The 15,117-nt window shown below is 42.6% G+C and overlaps 1 protein-coding gene across 10 annotated transcripts in view; it reads right to left on the bottom strand.

The window, feature by feature from the left end:
- Window positions 1–15,117, bottom strand: part of SIPA1L1 (signal induced proliferation associated 1 like 1) — a 380,227-nt gene that overhangs the window by 144,672 nt on the left and 220,438 nt on the right. For all 10 annotated transcript variants that reach the window (XM_047795415.1, XM_047795405.1, XM_047795408.1 and 7 more), the window contains one exon: window positions 75–1,875. In XM_047795415.1, the coding sequence (XP_047651371.1) occupies window positions 75–1,572 (1,498 nt within the window). In that variant the 5' untranslated portion in view covers window positions 1,573–1,875. The remainder of the gene's footprint in view (window positions 1–74; window positions 1,876–15,117) is intronic.

Below are 15,117 nucleotides of genomic sequence, written 5' to 3'. Positions count from 1 at the left end.
CACCCCGATAAACAGTATTCTTTTTCAGAAAGCATGGCGAAAGAAAATTAAAATAATAAAAGAACTCTACTCACCCTTCTGGTAGAAAAACTTCCTGTAATAGTATGCGCCGAGATCCACGTGCTCCACGATGTATCTTTTCACTCGATCCAGATGCAGCACCAAGTTCTCCTTGGGCACTTCCAGGACTGCCACGCCTGCATTTGTGCAATGGGAGCTGAGTGTAGACTCAAAGGAGGCACTTTCACATCCACTGAACGACCCAGAATTTGATTTGGACAGGCTGATTTTCCTTTCCCCTTCGCCACCTATCTCATTCCGAAAATACGGACAGCTCATTACAAGCTCATTGCTCTTGTCGTCTCCCTGGTCCATGCTGAGGCTCCCTTTGGAATTCAGGTCCTCTGTGCTGCCCATCGGGGAGCTAAAACTGGCCGAGTGGGACAAAGGCCCCGAGACTAAGGATGCCACAGCAGCTGCTGAAGCCCCCGTGGTTGTGTTTCTCCTCTTAATTACATTGTGCCTGTTCATAATTGCTTCGTTCAAGTCAAATAATATACTCTGGACATCGTAGTGGGCAAAGCACTTTGGACACGTCCAGGGCCTGACAGAGTCTTCCGACCGGTTATCTTCAAGGTCGGACGATTTCCCAAGTTCTTCACCTTTGGCATTGCGTAGCTTTCGAAAAATGGACGAGTCCCCGGTTTCAGACTTGGAACGTCGCTTGAGTGGTTTTTCCCTTTCCTTAAATAGCCTGAGATTCTCTCTCTGAGAGATGGGCCCGTCTATGACATCCAAGGAGAAACCAGAACCCTTGCCCCCACCGGCGATGAGAAAGTCACTGAGCTTGGTCGGAGTGGGACCTCGGTCAGACTTGTCGTCTTTGTAGCCCTTTAGTAAGTCGAAGAAGCTTTCTCCGGACGTTCCCTGCTTATCGATTGAGGATGTGCTACCATATTCCCTGTGCAGGGACGGCCCAGGCTTGTAGGTGGGCGAGATACATTCGTCGAAGCTGTCCACGTCAAGTTCACTTATGGTGATGTCGCTGTTGCTCCGCTGCCGGATCCTGCGCAGAGCCTTCCTGGGGGAGCTGGGGTAGGCCTCGGGCATGAGGAATCGGGAGTCCATGTTCTCCGACGGTCTTGTCTTGTTTTTCAGCGTGTTCTGTATGCTCTTTAACATGGCTGAGTCACTGGAATTGAGGCTTACAGAACTTCCCTGACTCACAGGACTGCTTTTGGAGGACAGGCTCTCAAGGCAACTTGAGGTTTCTATTTCCTGGCTTGAACGGCTCGATTCTTTGACATTTTCCTTTCTCGGGGGCCAATCCGCAATCCGTGCCCGAACCCCCATCTTTGGGACTCCCGGGGTCGAAGTTATATGGTGAGAACCCTCGCTTCGGGGGGGCCCTACGGGAGCCATGACCGATGACCCTAAGCTGCCGTTTTGGGACCGGAAGCGGCGCATGTAGAAGTCATCCGTGTGGACTTTGGGGGTGCCATCTGTGCCCACAACAGATGCCCTTTCAGTGGCAACCGGTCTCTCCGTCTGTGACCGTTTCAAGCTGGTCATGATGCAAAAGCAATCAGACTTAAATCCCTGCAGAAAGGACCATCATATCGAAGTTTTAAATGTGCACTTCCCTTTTGGAGAATGGCTTCCAGAAAATACAGCAGTTGCATGAGCTCTTAATCTTTTTCATGTAAAAAGTTACACGATGCCTTATTTTTCAAACCTCCAGAAATCCAAATCTTCAAAACATTATAATCCACAAGAATTCCTTTGCTTCACTTTGAAGGATGGATTTCTTTCAGAGAAAACTGAATGGAACTTGCATCACTGTGAGGCTGTGATTGTCATAATCCCATGCATTCTCTAAAAGAGAGAAGGACAACTGGAATTAGCATTTGATAAATACATCTAAAAATAAACATGCAACTGCCAAAACCAGACAAAAGACTCACTAATGGATTGCGGCTCATGGTTCACAACCCGTATTTTTAGTAAAGCAGGTTTAAAAGAAAGGAAGAAAGTGATTTCATACTATCCATCATTTAAATTATATATTTTTAAAAGGCTATTCATACTTCAGCTTAATTGAACTGTTTCATATCACTAGGAGGGGGGTGAGGGATCTTGCTCCAGCTCCAAGACACTAAAGCTCTGAGCCCAAGTGCAGCCCACGTACAGACTCCAATGACCTCTAATCATGTGGAATATCATGAACCACGGTGCTGACCAGAAGTTCAAGGCATAACTGCTTTTTAAACAAGACTAAGAAAATGAAAAATTATGTTACTGAATATGTGGCAATGCTCACTTTTTAACCTCTTCTGTATTTCAAAATCCAGACTTGTTTTTTTGTTGCTTTATAAAGGCTTCACAGAGTTGGCAAGAGCAAATACAATAGAGAGAAAATAAACAGGGTTTTCCCGGAGCCATTCTACCCATTAGCATGCCTCTGTATTTCTCTCTACTTTATTACTTACCCCGAAGAGCAATATTTCAGAATGCATCCAGCATTTTTTCCACCACCTCTTCCCAAGCTCTCTTTAGTTCCATCTACCCTTAAAGCTAGAAACATTTCACTAATTAGCAAAATGCCTGCATTTCCTTACGCACTGCAACCCACCCCACCCTTCGGCGTTAGTTTACGAAGATAGCAGAAACCAAATGCTGCCGTGGACAGACCTCTTCATATCCCCCAACAGATGACAGAGAACTGCTAACATCCAGGTGATGGGCGAAGAAAACCAACTTCCTCATGAGCACATCAATCAGGAGGCAAGAGGCACAAATTCTGAGCACAAAATCCTGCAAGGTTGCGTACATCCTGAAAATAAAGGCAGAGGACCCTTTTCCAAGGCTCCACAAATTACACAAGAGGTGGCCTTTAAATTCCTGCCAAATGCATGTTTGGAAAGATGCTGCTGAACCAGCACCGCGCTGCCGGGGCCGCATTGTCTACAAATCACAGCTGACACCCAGGCCGACCCGCGCGCGCTGCTCTGCGCTCCCCGGCAACAAGCACTTACTTCCAGGATAATTAAGCATTTCGCTAGTCGGCTTCCTGCCTCCCAGGCAGCCGCTTTAATTTCTCCTGCGGTACGCAGCGTCATTTTAGAAGACTCGCTGCTATTTAAAGGCTGGAACATTTAGGGGTGTTTCAGAAATGCTGGCTGCTTGCAGAACACAGGGCCAGCCGAGCTCCAGCTGGGCTCCCATGGGCCGGTCTGGGCAGCCGGGCACAGAAAAAGCCAACTGTCTTCCCTCTCTCCTCTTCACCATCTTTTGTGAAGGGGGTAAGGGATTTGCACCACTATCCAATTAAACCTGGCTTTGGAGCTTTCCAGATACTTCCACAGTCAGATGGCTAGGATTCCCTGTACATTTGGGAACTGCCCGTGCTCCTCTTGAACTGTAAACCTTCAAGTGGAATAATGTGCTAACTGTTGCATCTGAAGGCAGCCCATGTGGCCACAGCCACGGAGCAAGACGTGCTCCTTATAAAATGGAAGGAAAACTGGGCAACTGAACCAAAATGCAAAGTAAACACCAGCCCAGTTGAAAAAAAAACAAAAACAAACAAAAAAAACAAAACTTCTGACAACCCCAAACCATAATTTATGAGCTATTTTGTAACCAGGGAGGAAAGAAGCTGTTTATTTCAGTGAAATATCTTTTAAAGAAATAATACACTTACCTAAAAAATAATTCTAAATAGATTCCTATGAAAATCAGATGTTTTCAGTGTTTCCCACAAGTTCACAGAAATCCAAATAAATCACCCCCCCATTCCCAGAACTGACATTCTCTAAAAGGCCAAGGCGCCAATCCCACCAGGGTAAAAATTCATCCTTGCCACATTCTGCTTCCCTTAGAAGATAGTTTACTGCAGGATTGTCTTTTTTAGGATATGAGAAGTTATATCCACTGTGGGAGGAAGCCGAAAGCCAGCACTAAAATACAGTAAAATAGCACTGACTTGGAAATGCCCACTCTTGGTCGTCACTATGACAGAACCATCTCATATGCTTCCTGTGTTTTTTTAATGGATTTTAAAAAATCCTATACAGAGATAATTATATTTCTCAGTATTGTAAAAGAAATGCCAAGACTCCTTTTACATCTTGTTTATAACAACAATGCAATGTTTTCTTTTAATTTCACAATATAGATGGGCACATAGGGGAGAGAGGGCCCATAGTTTAATGACCTGTAAACACTGAGGAGGTTCAAAATGAATAACTAAGTTAAATAACAGATTTTTTTTCTTTTCTGTCATGACGACCTTTTTTTTCCCCCTTTTCTCTCTCCCTTTTTTTCCCCCTTTCTCTCTCTTCTCCTTTCTTTTTTTCCCCATCCTTATTTACAGCATCAAACCCCTTCGTGTGCAATATTAACTTTGAACAAGGACTAGCATCTATAGAAATATATATGCTTTGCATTTATTCAAGTGTTGGTTAATACCATCCATGTGTGTAATATCATGGTACATCAATAGCACCTAAAATCTATTCCTTGGGGTTGATGGAAATAGCAAACATATGCTGACAATTATTAGCTATTCTCTTAATTATCAGCAAATCTGCCTAAGCATTATTTAATATGGTGAAAAGAATTAAATAGAAGAGCAATACTAATTTATAGAATGTTACCTCCATCTGTTGAAAGAGTAAACTATTTAAGAAATGTCTTTGTTATATGTTTAATTTTATAGCTCTAAGTACTTGCTATTTGGGTCTCTGGTAGACTCATTTAGCTAGAACACCAATCCCACTGTTAAGTTCAGTGAGCTCCTAGAAACTGCATCAGAAAAGGAGACGATGGGCTCAAGGCCTACTAGTTGAAAGTCTTTCCACCATTTGAGGTCTATCACCACTTAACCTACCACCCTTTCCCACTAACATCATTCTTTCAGATGAAGTGCTTCCTCCTCTCCTCTAAACCACCCCCAGCCTTCCCGCATTCTCTCCTGATAGCGACCACACACTTGCTGATAGGGGTGTTTGGAGAAACCGTCCCTGTTTCCAAGGGAAGCTACAGGTGTAAGAACCGTCCCAGTCATTCTGGCTCATTGACACATTCAACACTCTTGACTCCTTCCTCCCTCTGGAAACTCTGTTTTCTCTAGATCTTCATGATAAACACATTCTTCCTCAATTTCTGCTGCCTTCCTTTTGGCTCACTCCTCAGGATCAAAGGTGGGCTCCATGCAAAAGCCAGTGTTCCCAGGGGGGCATCCATGGCGTACTTCTCTTACCAGTCTTCATAGCGTTGGAAAGGGCTGGAAAGGGTGCTAGTACTAGGAGGCATTTGAGCACTGAATGCATTGGGATGAGATGGTAGGCATGGGTGCCCTGGAATAAAAACACTACTCTGGATAGCAGCATGTGGATGTGGTTGGATCACAGTTGCCTGTGTGACCCAACGAAGACAGGAGAGTGAAATCACTGGGGGTGACATCTGCATGGGAGCCAGTACTGTCTGGTGATATCATTGGTACCTGCAGCTTTAACTATCATCTTTGTGCAGTTACCTCCAAATGTCTTCGTAGGTCCCTCTCCTGTAAACTCCAGATAAAATATACGCAAGTGCTCATTTCACATCTTCCTTATTTATCTGTTTTCAACAATGCATTAACTAACAGAAGAAAATGGGAAAATAAATGTTTTTCCAAGACACAAATGTGTGATAAGAAAGTGAGAACAATAAATAATTGAAGGAACAAAATGAAAGGAACAACATGGGAAACTTTCTTTGTGTCAAGGGCATAAAGAATAGTTTAAAGGTTATACAAGAAGATGTGGGAAGGAAAGAAAACAAAAAAAACAGAAAACCAACACAACTTACAGTTCCTGCCTTGAAATAATTTACAACACGATATAATACATTCATTAAAAAGATGTAGTATTCCTCATCAAATACTTCCATATTCCAAATGGAATGCTGTTAAGAGTCCTTAACTGGTAAAGCTTTCAATTCAGGGCCAACCTTCAATGTTTCTGAGCAAATGCCTCAAGATCCCAGAGATATACAATAAAAGTATTTATGAAAGTATCAATGTAAATAATTTATGAAATTGCATACACAGATTTAAAATGCCCATAAATATTCCTGCTTTCAAATGCAATAGGAAACTTTATTTTAAAACAGAAATATTGTTTCACAGTGCCTGAACATTAGATTAGCTAAAATAACCAAATAAGGCCAACAATTTTCTTTACACTCCCTTTTGGTTTTCCCGAATTTCACTCACATTACATAAAAGTAACATCTCAGAAGAGACATCTCATTCTTACAAGTTAGCCTTGAAACACATACAAACATCTCCTTGCAATGTCCTGGATAATTTAAGCTTTATGAATCAGCGCATAACTTTTTAGACTGGAATTTCCCCCTTCTTTCATTTCCTTTCTGTCCCTTCAACAAAAAGCAGGAAGGACTGGGAAGAGAGGAGTTGATAAATCTAGTTCCTGCTCTTCAAATGTTCACTATCTAAAAAAGCACCAATGGTCACCAAATAGATTCTAATAACTTGCCCTGGAATTACCAAAGTGAACAAAGAAGTTATGGACACAAAACACATGTAGCAGGACAAGTGACATTTGAGTTTGGAGATAGAAATAAATGTCAACATTTATGTCATATTTAAATGCGACAAAACTTAGGCCATAAGCAATTAATATAATGCCAATGAGCTAGGTCTGAGGAGCTGGTAAGGGAATACCGAGTAGGAGGTAACGGGTTAAAACTAGGGGGGAAAGTAGTAAGTGGAGAGGTATTAGTGAACCAGAATTACTGGAGGAACAACAGTACAAGTGTCTGAGGTGCAGTAAATGAACACTTTCCTTTCAAGGAAAAGGAATCGGGCTCATCATCGCATCAGGAGCATGGAGTTTCCATGCCGAACAACCAGGGTATCAAGAGAGCAGGCTAGACCATGAAACCAACGTGTGTTTGAAAAATACTGATTTGTACGGTATTATAGATTTAAAATCCATTCCAAAGTTATTCATCAATCCTGCAAACTGGGAGTTTTCATCATGGCACAGACGAAACGAATCCAACTAGGAACCATGAGGTTTTGCATTTGATCCCTGGCCTCACTCAGTGGGTTAAGGATCTGGCGTTGTCGTGAGCTGTGGTGTAGGTTGCAGATGCAGCTTATATTTGGCACTGCTGTGGCTGTGGCCGGCCCCTGTAGCTCTAATTAGACCCCTAGCCTGGACACCTCCATATGCTGCGGGTGCGGCCCTAAAAAGCAAAAAAAAAAAAAAAAAAATCCTGCAAACTGTGATCTAGTATTGATCAGCTGAATACCAAAGGGGATAAATGTCTACTATGCAAGCGGAAAGGCTTGTCAACCCTCCTCACATTGTGCTTCAAATTCTTCAAGTTATTAATTCATAAGAAAGGGTTCCATAACTAGGTAATAAGGCATATACTGTATATCACCTCCATTAGGACATGATAATATCTGTCAGTATATTAAGGTTCCATGAACTCTGCAGTCCAAAAGAAAAAAAAAAAAAACCCTGAAAACAAACAGCGTCAACAAAACTCAATACTATTAAACTAAGATATTTCTTAACTGATTTCACCATAGTCTGTTTAAAAAAACAAAAAAACAAAAAAAAACAAAACATTTCACCCTTTTACAAGGTTGCAGTGACCTGGGGAAGGCGAGGCTCCCTAAACAACATTTTTTTTTTTTTTTGGTCTTTTTGTCTTTTTAGGGCTGCACCTGTTGGCATATGGAAGTTCCCAGGCTAGGGGTCCAATCGCAACTGTAGCCGCTGGCCTACACCAGAGCCTCAGTGACTCGGGATCTGAGTCCCTTCTGCGACCTGTATCACAGCTCACGGCAATGCTGGCTCTTTAACCCACTGAGCGAGGCCAGGGATCAAACCTGAGTCCTCATGGATGCTAGTTGGGTTAGCTAACCACTGAGACATGACAGGAACTCCTAAAAAATTTTTTATACTGTGCATCCTACCAAATGTAACTGGGAACAAATAGACTCAATTTTAGAAGAATTCAGGATACAAACAAAATTGTATATATATGATAAATTTAGCTGTGTTTTTAAAAAAGTCACATATAAGTATGTTAACAAGCCAAAGGATTTATAATGCTTGTCTTTAGATAGCTATAGTATGAATAATTTCTGGGTATTTTTTCCTTTTTGGTATTTGTCTATATTATCTACTTTCTAAAATGAGTATGTATAACTTTTATAATCAGAAAGGAGAAAAAAAAGTTCATCATTCCATTACTAAAAAAAAAAATAAAATATGGGAATGCAGTAGGATGAACACACATGTGAATACTAATTATTAAATACGGGCCCTTAAACCTCCAACCACTCAAATCACCAAACAAGTCAAAATGCAACAGACATCAGGTTCTTCCAACAAGATGATCTTGTCCTCAATCCCCTCATTAAGATGGAATCAAAGAGGGCTACATGAAGTACTAGCACTAAAGACTGTAAGATTAGTAGTATTTATGGGATTTGAATAATTACTTTATATAATGATTAGCACAATTGCTTGTATTTCCTCATTTCTTTCTTTATATTTCATATTAACATAAACGCCCCCTCACAGCCAAGAGACTCTTTTTCACCCTTTCACAAGGTTGCAGTGACCTGGGGAAGGCGAGGCTCCCTAAACAAAGCACAGACTGAATCACCATCACTCTCGGCCCTTTCCTGGAACACACCCACTTTCCCACAAACATGTGTTTCTCACTTTTTGTCCTCACAACCCTCTGCAGAGATTCTGACTCCATTTCAAGAACGTCACTGTTTGGCCTGCAGGGCGACACCGGAGAGCATTATGATAGCGCTATGAGGAATCGATGGCTGAACTGAAACTGTATTATCTAACCCGGAAAGGAAGAACCTCGAAGTATTGACTTTCTCTGAGGGCAGGAGGGAATTGAACTGTATTAAGTCAGGTTTCAACTAGAGAAGCCATGAAAATTGCCTTTGATCCACACCTGATGAACTGCAGCTTAGAATTTGCATCATTAAGCTTTTCAGGCTACAAACCTGAGCTCTTTGAGCCTGTTGAGTGCTTTGCACTAACCCAATCATCATCAGAGGAGCCAAGGAACAGTTCCACCCTCAAGTCCCCATAATCCAGCTGGAAGAGGAAGAGAGGAGTGTGGGACACCGGAAGGTTCAGTGAGACAGAACATCACAACTGGCTTTGCCAAGGATAACTAGGACTTTCTCATCTGAATATTTATATCCCAAAAAGAATCTAAGGGCACTTGAAAAGCATTTTTACCTTCAGTTTAGGAAAAGAGCAGAAAATCAGTCACATCAGGAAGAACAATGGGTGAACATAAAGTTCCTTCCACATGCAACTCTTATAACCTAATCACTATTGGTCGGTCACAATTAATGTAAATAGTAACCATATTTCATTTAGCAGATTCGTCTTCTCTTTAGGGCCACTCCTGCGGCTCACGGATGTTCCCAGGCCAGGGCTTGAATCCAAGCCACATCTGTTACCTGCACTGCAGCCTGCAGCAATGCCGGATCCTTAACCCCACTGAGTGAGGCCAGGGATCGAACCTGTGTCCTCATAGAGACAAGGTTGGCGCCTTAACCTGCTGAGCCACAACAGCACATTTACAAATACCACCCAAGGACCAAGAGCTTAAAAGGAAAAAAATTAAAACATAAAATCACTCCACACTGCCTTAGGATTTCCTTAAGTTCAGACTGCAGATGGGTTATTTGTCCGTTTCTGAGGATGCTCGTTTCTGAGGATAACTCTCCCGAGGTGGGGGGAGAGCGGGCCTGCATCCCTCCCACTCCCTGTCCCATGTGCATGCCCTCAGTCCTCACAGGCACCTGGGAGGTGAGCATCTCCACCTGCAGAGACAGAAGCAGACTGTCTGACAAAGGGCTTGCTGTGGGGCCGGCTCTCCCTCAGTGAATGCTGGGCTGGCATTTGGAGGATTTACGGCAGAAAACTACTTTGAAAGTGCATTATAAAAGAAAAAAGGCTTCCACTTACAGCCTGAGTATCACTTCTGAAGCCCAATCCAGGTATCAGTCTCTACATCCAGCCAGAACACACCCAGTGGGGGAAAATACTGATAATGAACTCCCTTAAAATGCTGCAGTAGTTGCGACACTGCCTTTGGAGGCCCCTCCAAGGAACCACACCACTGAGGGACTTAGGCCTGGAGGTCAGGACGACGGGACACCCACCCCCAAGTGCCTTCCTTCTTCCTGTGGAAATAAATCCCGGCACCTTTTCATGAAGCTCCAGTGGATCACTGGACCTGAACTGAGGGTATCTCTCCTGCTGACCTTCAGAAGTTTAAACTGTGGGTCATTCAAAGAACACCTTGTCTGAGCCCTTCATCTTCCAGAAGGGACGGGGGGTATGCTTGGGGCCAGAAACTGTAGGCCACCAAGGTGACACAGCCAGGGGCAGAGCCCACAGGGGGTGCCAGACCTCATTCCCTGACTCTTAGCCTGTCTGCCCCAGCAGGCTGTCCTTCTAGAACCTACTTTTCATCTGCTGCCACCAGCCGTAACTACCGTCGGAGCATCCCCATGTGTGAGCCACGGAGCCTTAACCACCTCATTTACTCCCCACATCAATCTGCAGGCGGGTATCCCCTGCTGCAGTTTGCCTATGAGGACCCTGCGGCCGGGAGAGGTGGATCCCTAAGCGACATTCCTTGCACCAGAGCACCCAGGTCTCTCCAAAGTGCCTCTCCTTCCACTACTTTCTGAAATTAACTCTACACGTGGTTGGGTCTTCTCATCAATTAGATTTTTAGGTTCTGGAGGAAAGAGATCCATCCAATTCTTGGCCCCAAAGCAGAGAAACTCAGCATCCTTGAAACGGAATCACTTGCAACAAAAGCCCCACAGTCCCAGCTAAGATGAACTAGAGATTAACTGATACATTAATACAATTTATATTATAATTATGATTATCTCATAAATATCCGTGTGGAGAAAGACATGCTAAAAAAAAGTCCACAGTATTGAAATTTAATATTGATTTCGGCTCCATCTTTCTCTTTCAAGGAGCCTTCACAACAGCAGTGAATGAAAGTAATACAGCTTGACCTTCCTGCTGTCAATCCACTCATCATCAAAGGGCATGAAAAACAGTCATAAAAAATGAGCACGTCTCTTAAAAGAGCAACAAGAAGCCAATCAGAAGTAGATAAGGCACCACCACTATGAAATAACTACTGCGCAACAGAACCAGCTATTAGGAATCCTAGCAAAGTAAACACATTCACAGGATAGCGGGGTGGCAGAGACAACAGAAACCAGAGATTAAAAATGACTGCCTTCCAATTAATGATGGTCACGATAATCTCCTGCACAAAAATCTCTCCTTTGCTGTCCCCCTTTTCAAAGTTGTTTTTAAATCAAGGCATGAATTGTTTCTTGTTTAAAATAAAAAAAAACTGAAATAGTGCTAAAAAAGTGAGAAATATGTCTCTCTTTCAAGACGGCCCAATTCCAATCCCGCCAGGAGCTACTCCTGTCTACTGATGAGGTCTCCCAGACTCCCTGTGTGGGTTGGTGGGTTGGTGTGCAAACACAGTAAGACACGCTTTGAATATGAACAGGGGAGAGAAAGGAGGCAGTGCAGGGGGTAGCACATCTGAAGAGACTCCACTCCTTACAGAACCAGAAAAGAAAGGCAGAGGGTGATGAAGACTGAAAAGAATCTACTTATGATCAGAGAAGCAGGGACCCTCCCCGGCCAACCTGACGGAAAGTGCTTGATGGAACACTTCACAGCTGAGACATTTTGAGTCTTTTGTATACTTCTCCTGGTCCTGAAAATAAGGGCCCTCTACCAATGTTTCCAGCAACTTGTCAACCAAAATTAAGAACAAATGAAATAACTTTAATTCAATGCACACCACGATCCTCCAAGTTTTTTTTACTATGTAAATGTTTTCCTAAGGATGCAAAAATTTATGATTTTAAACTAATTATGTACATACAAATATACACATTATATATAACCTTCAAATAAAATTACTTTTACCTCTGCCTCCAACTTAAAAATCCCTGATTTCTAAATGAGATTTTATTCACAAATCTATAAACTTTATCACTTAAATATTAATTTACAAACTAAGAAAAAAAAAGTTAAGTAAAATGCAAACTAAGTGCTCAAAGGTAAAACCTTGTGGCAGGAAGTTTCTGGGCCACCCTCTTGGTCTTTGGGGCAAAGTGAAAGAAAGCCCCTAGCTGGACAAGGTAAGTCTGGTCTTAAAAAGTAGTCCGGTGTGTTTGCATTATCTCGCGCTTTAAAATTTGATCGCTTTGCCTAATCAGGACGGAGCGTTTATAAAGTGCATGCATGCAGACCAACACTTAACGCTCACTTGCTGGAAACCTTACAATAGCTTCCCTCTGCTCTCAAGGCAAAAGAATTTCCCAGGTGCACCACCCATCTCCCTGGTTAACAGCACAGGCCCTCTGCACTCTGAGCCTTCAACTCCGGCAAAGGGGAAAGGGAACCTGCGCCAAGGCCTTGAATGCGCTCTGGAGCCTTCAGGACAAACTGAATGGCAGCTTCTCCTGAAACACAACCTCATGCAATTCTCTTCCCTCCTTCTCTGGGTTCAGTCCTACCCATCCCTCTTTCTCTTGTTTAATTCTTTCTCCACCTCCAAGACTGCATTTGGGTACAGTCTAAGTTGTCCACATTCCACCCCAACTCCCTGACGTGTTAATTTTTGTACAGCATCCCTTGAGAGAACTGTAAGTAATTTATGGTGATTAAAAATCAAGCTAGGGTTCCCGTCGTGGCTCAGCAGAAGTGAATCCAATTAGGAACCATGAGGTTGCAGGTTCGATCCCTAGCCTTGCTCAGTGGGTTAGGGATCTGGTATTACCGTGAGCTGTGGTGTAGGTCACAGACACGGCTCGGCTCTGGCGTTGCTGTGGCTGTGGTGTAGACCAGCAGCTGTAGCTTCAATTAGACTCCTAGCTTGGGAACCTCCACATGCCTCAATTGTGATCCTAAAAAGCAAAAAAAAAATCAAGCTAGGGATTCTCCACTTTAAGAGAGATTATATTTTACTCTGCATTATTACCCTCTAAACCGTCTCTGCTGGTAATAAAAGTGAAGAATTGTCAGTTTGAAGTTTTCTGAAGAATAACTGATTTTGAAGGGTTTTTTTTTTTTGATAGAGCTGTAGTTAAATTTTAAAAGAAATAATATGCTGAAGTTTAAAAAAAAAAACTTTCAACAGAACACAAGTGCAAGAAAAAGCCTAACTAGTGTTATAACAATCATGGGTATAATAAGCAACAAAGAGAGACACACAAATCACAACAACACTGCATCATTTTCTACCTATTAGGAAAAATTCTAGGAATGTCAGTCTTCCCCAGGTTAGTGGTGCTACAGTTACAACAGGTATCTTTACGTTGTTAGAAGCGATGGAAATTGGTAGAACGCTTCTGGGGGAAAAAAGGGGCGGGGGTACATCAGAAAATATTCATTCCTGTTGGCCCTGTCATCTTTCAACATCTGCAAATGCATGGCTGTCCAGCAGCAAAAGGGGTTTCCCTCTGCAGAGCCCCAGGACTGCTGCACACGCTCATACCAGCCCTGTCTAATCTTTGTTCCTTCAGCAAGCCCTGGAAGCTCGGCCCAATTTTTCTTTCATTCCTGTGAGCTATGAGCATCCACTCTTTCTCTTAAAGTTCCCAACACTCCCTCCACATCTTTGGTCCCCAGAAGACAATCCTATGGAAACTTCTGATTTTTCAAGATGTCCTGATGCACCACCCACTAAGCCAGGGATTGCACCCTCTTTGTTAACTGTATGATCCTTAGCCCTCAGGAGAGGCTTGATGGTTAAGTATCAACCACATCTGAACAGGAAAGCAAGTGGTACCATAAACACTGAGAAATGATTTTTACCATCTGTAAGAAGGAATACCTGTGGGACAAAGATACTTACCCCTACGCTTTTTATTAAGTTTCTCACTTATGCTTTTATCAAAGTAATGCATTCACTCATTAAAGGCAAATAATACTAGAGGCATTTAAGGAAAAAAACTAAAACCAAACAGTAGTGCTTTTTACTTCATCTTCTCCATGCCTGGGAGCAATCGCTTTCAATTCATAGTACTGTTTCCTCCAGTATTTCCACGTTCCTAGAGAATGTGCTTATGTGCTTTCTTAATGTATCAGTCTTGGATATTCTCTGTTGAAGTTCTGTTTTAGAAGATGAGAAATAAGTATGCTCTCCCCCTTACCTTGCCCTATGTTAATGTAAATATGTGTGTGTGAGTGTATCATAATGATATCACACAAACACCTAAGGATTTATATTATTATAGCTATATTTGCTCAATTGCTTAGTTTATTTTTCTTGGAGTTAATAACTGTTTCATCCCCCCACCCCCACCCCACCCCCCGCCTTGCTTAGTTTCCTATATACCTATCCTTAATTCTTTCTAAACTTAGCAAGAGAAACAAACAAACAAAAATCTTCCTTGTTACTGTTTCTGATCTGGTCAGAAGCATCAGGTGCCCTGTCAATTCCGTTTCTCCTTCCTGGGGCTCTCTCTCCTGCAGCTCTCCGTCTACATGCTCCAAGCCAGCCCGGCTGATCTTTAAGGCTACTGCACAGGCATTTCCAGAAACACACCAACATCCTCCGGACAGTTCCTTCCCTCGTCTCCTGGGATGAGTTCCATGCTTCCCAGATCTCATTATCTTCCTCTTGCTTAATTTATTCCCTCATTTTGATGAGCCACTATCCTCAACCACCAACTAAGAAGGACCTAAATGTCAAACTGTTGAGTCTTGGCATGTCTAGCCTTAAAATGACTAATGGTTTGGCTGGGTATAAAACTGTAGGTAGTAAACTTTTACCAAGAGATTATTTAAGGGATGTTTTCATGATTTTCTAGCTTCCACTGTTGGAATTGAAAGGGCCAATGATACTCTTGATTCCTGCTCCTTTATACATTACATGTTCTTTTTCAGAAAACTGTTAGGATCATCTTTGCAATACTGGAGTGGCCTTTGTGTGAATCTTTTTGTAGTCCTTGCATTTGTCACACAATGGGCCTTTTCAATATAC

Source organism: Phacochoerus africanus, chromosome 9 (assembly GCF_016906955.1).
Source record: "Phacochoerus africanus isolate WHEZ1 chromosome 9, ROS_Pafr_v1, whole genome shotgun sequence".
Classification (NCBI taxonomy): domain Eukaryota; kingdom Metazoa; phylum Chordata; class Mammalia; order Artiodactyla; family Suidae; genus Phacochoerus; species Phacochoerus africanus.
The sequence above is the reverse complement of the archived record's forward strand: the minus strand, read 5'-3'. Positions and strand labels throughout refer to the sequence as shown.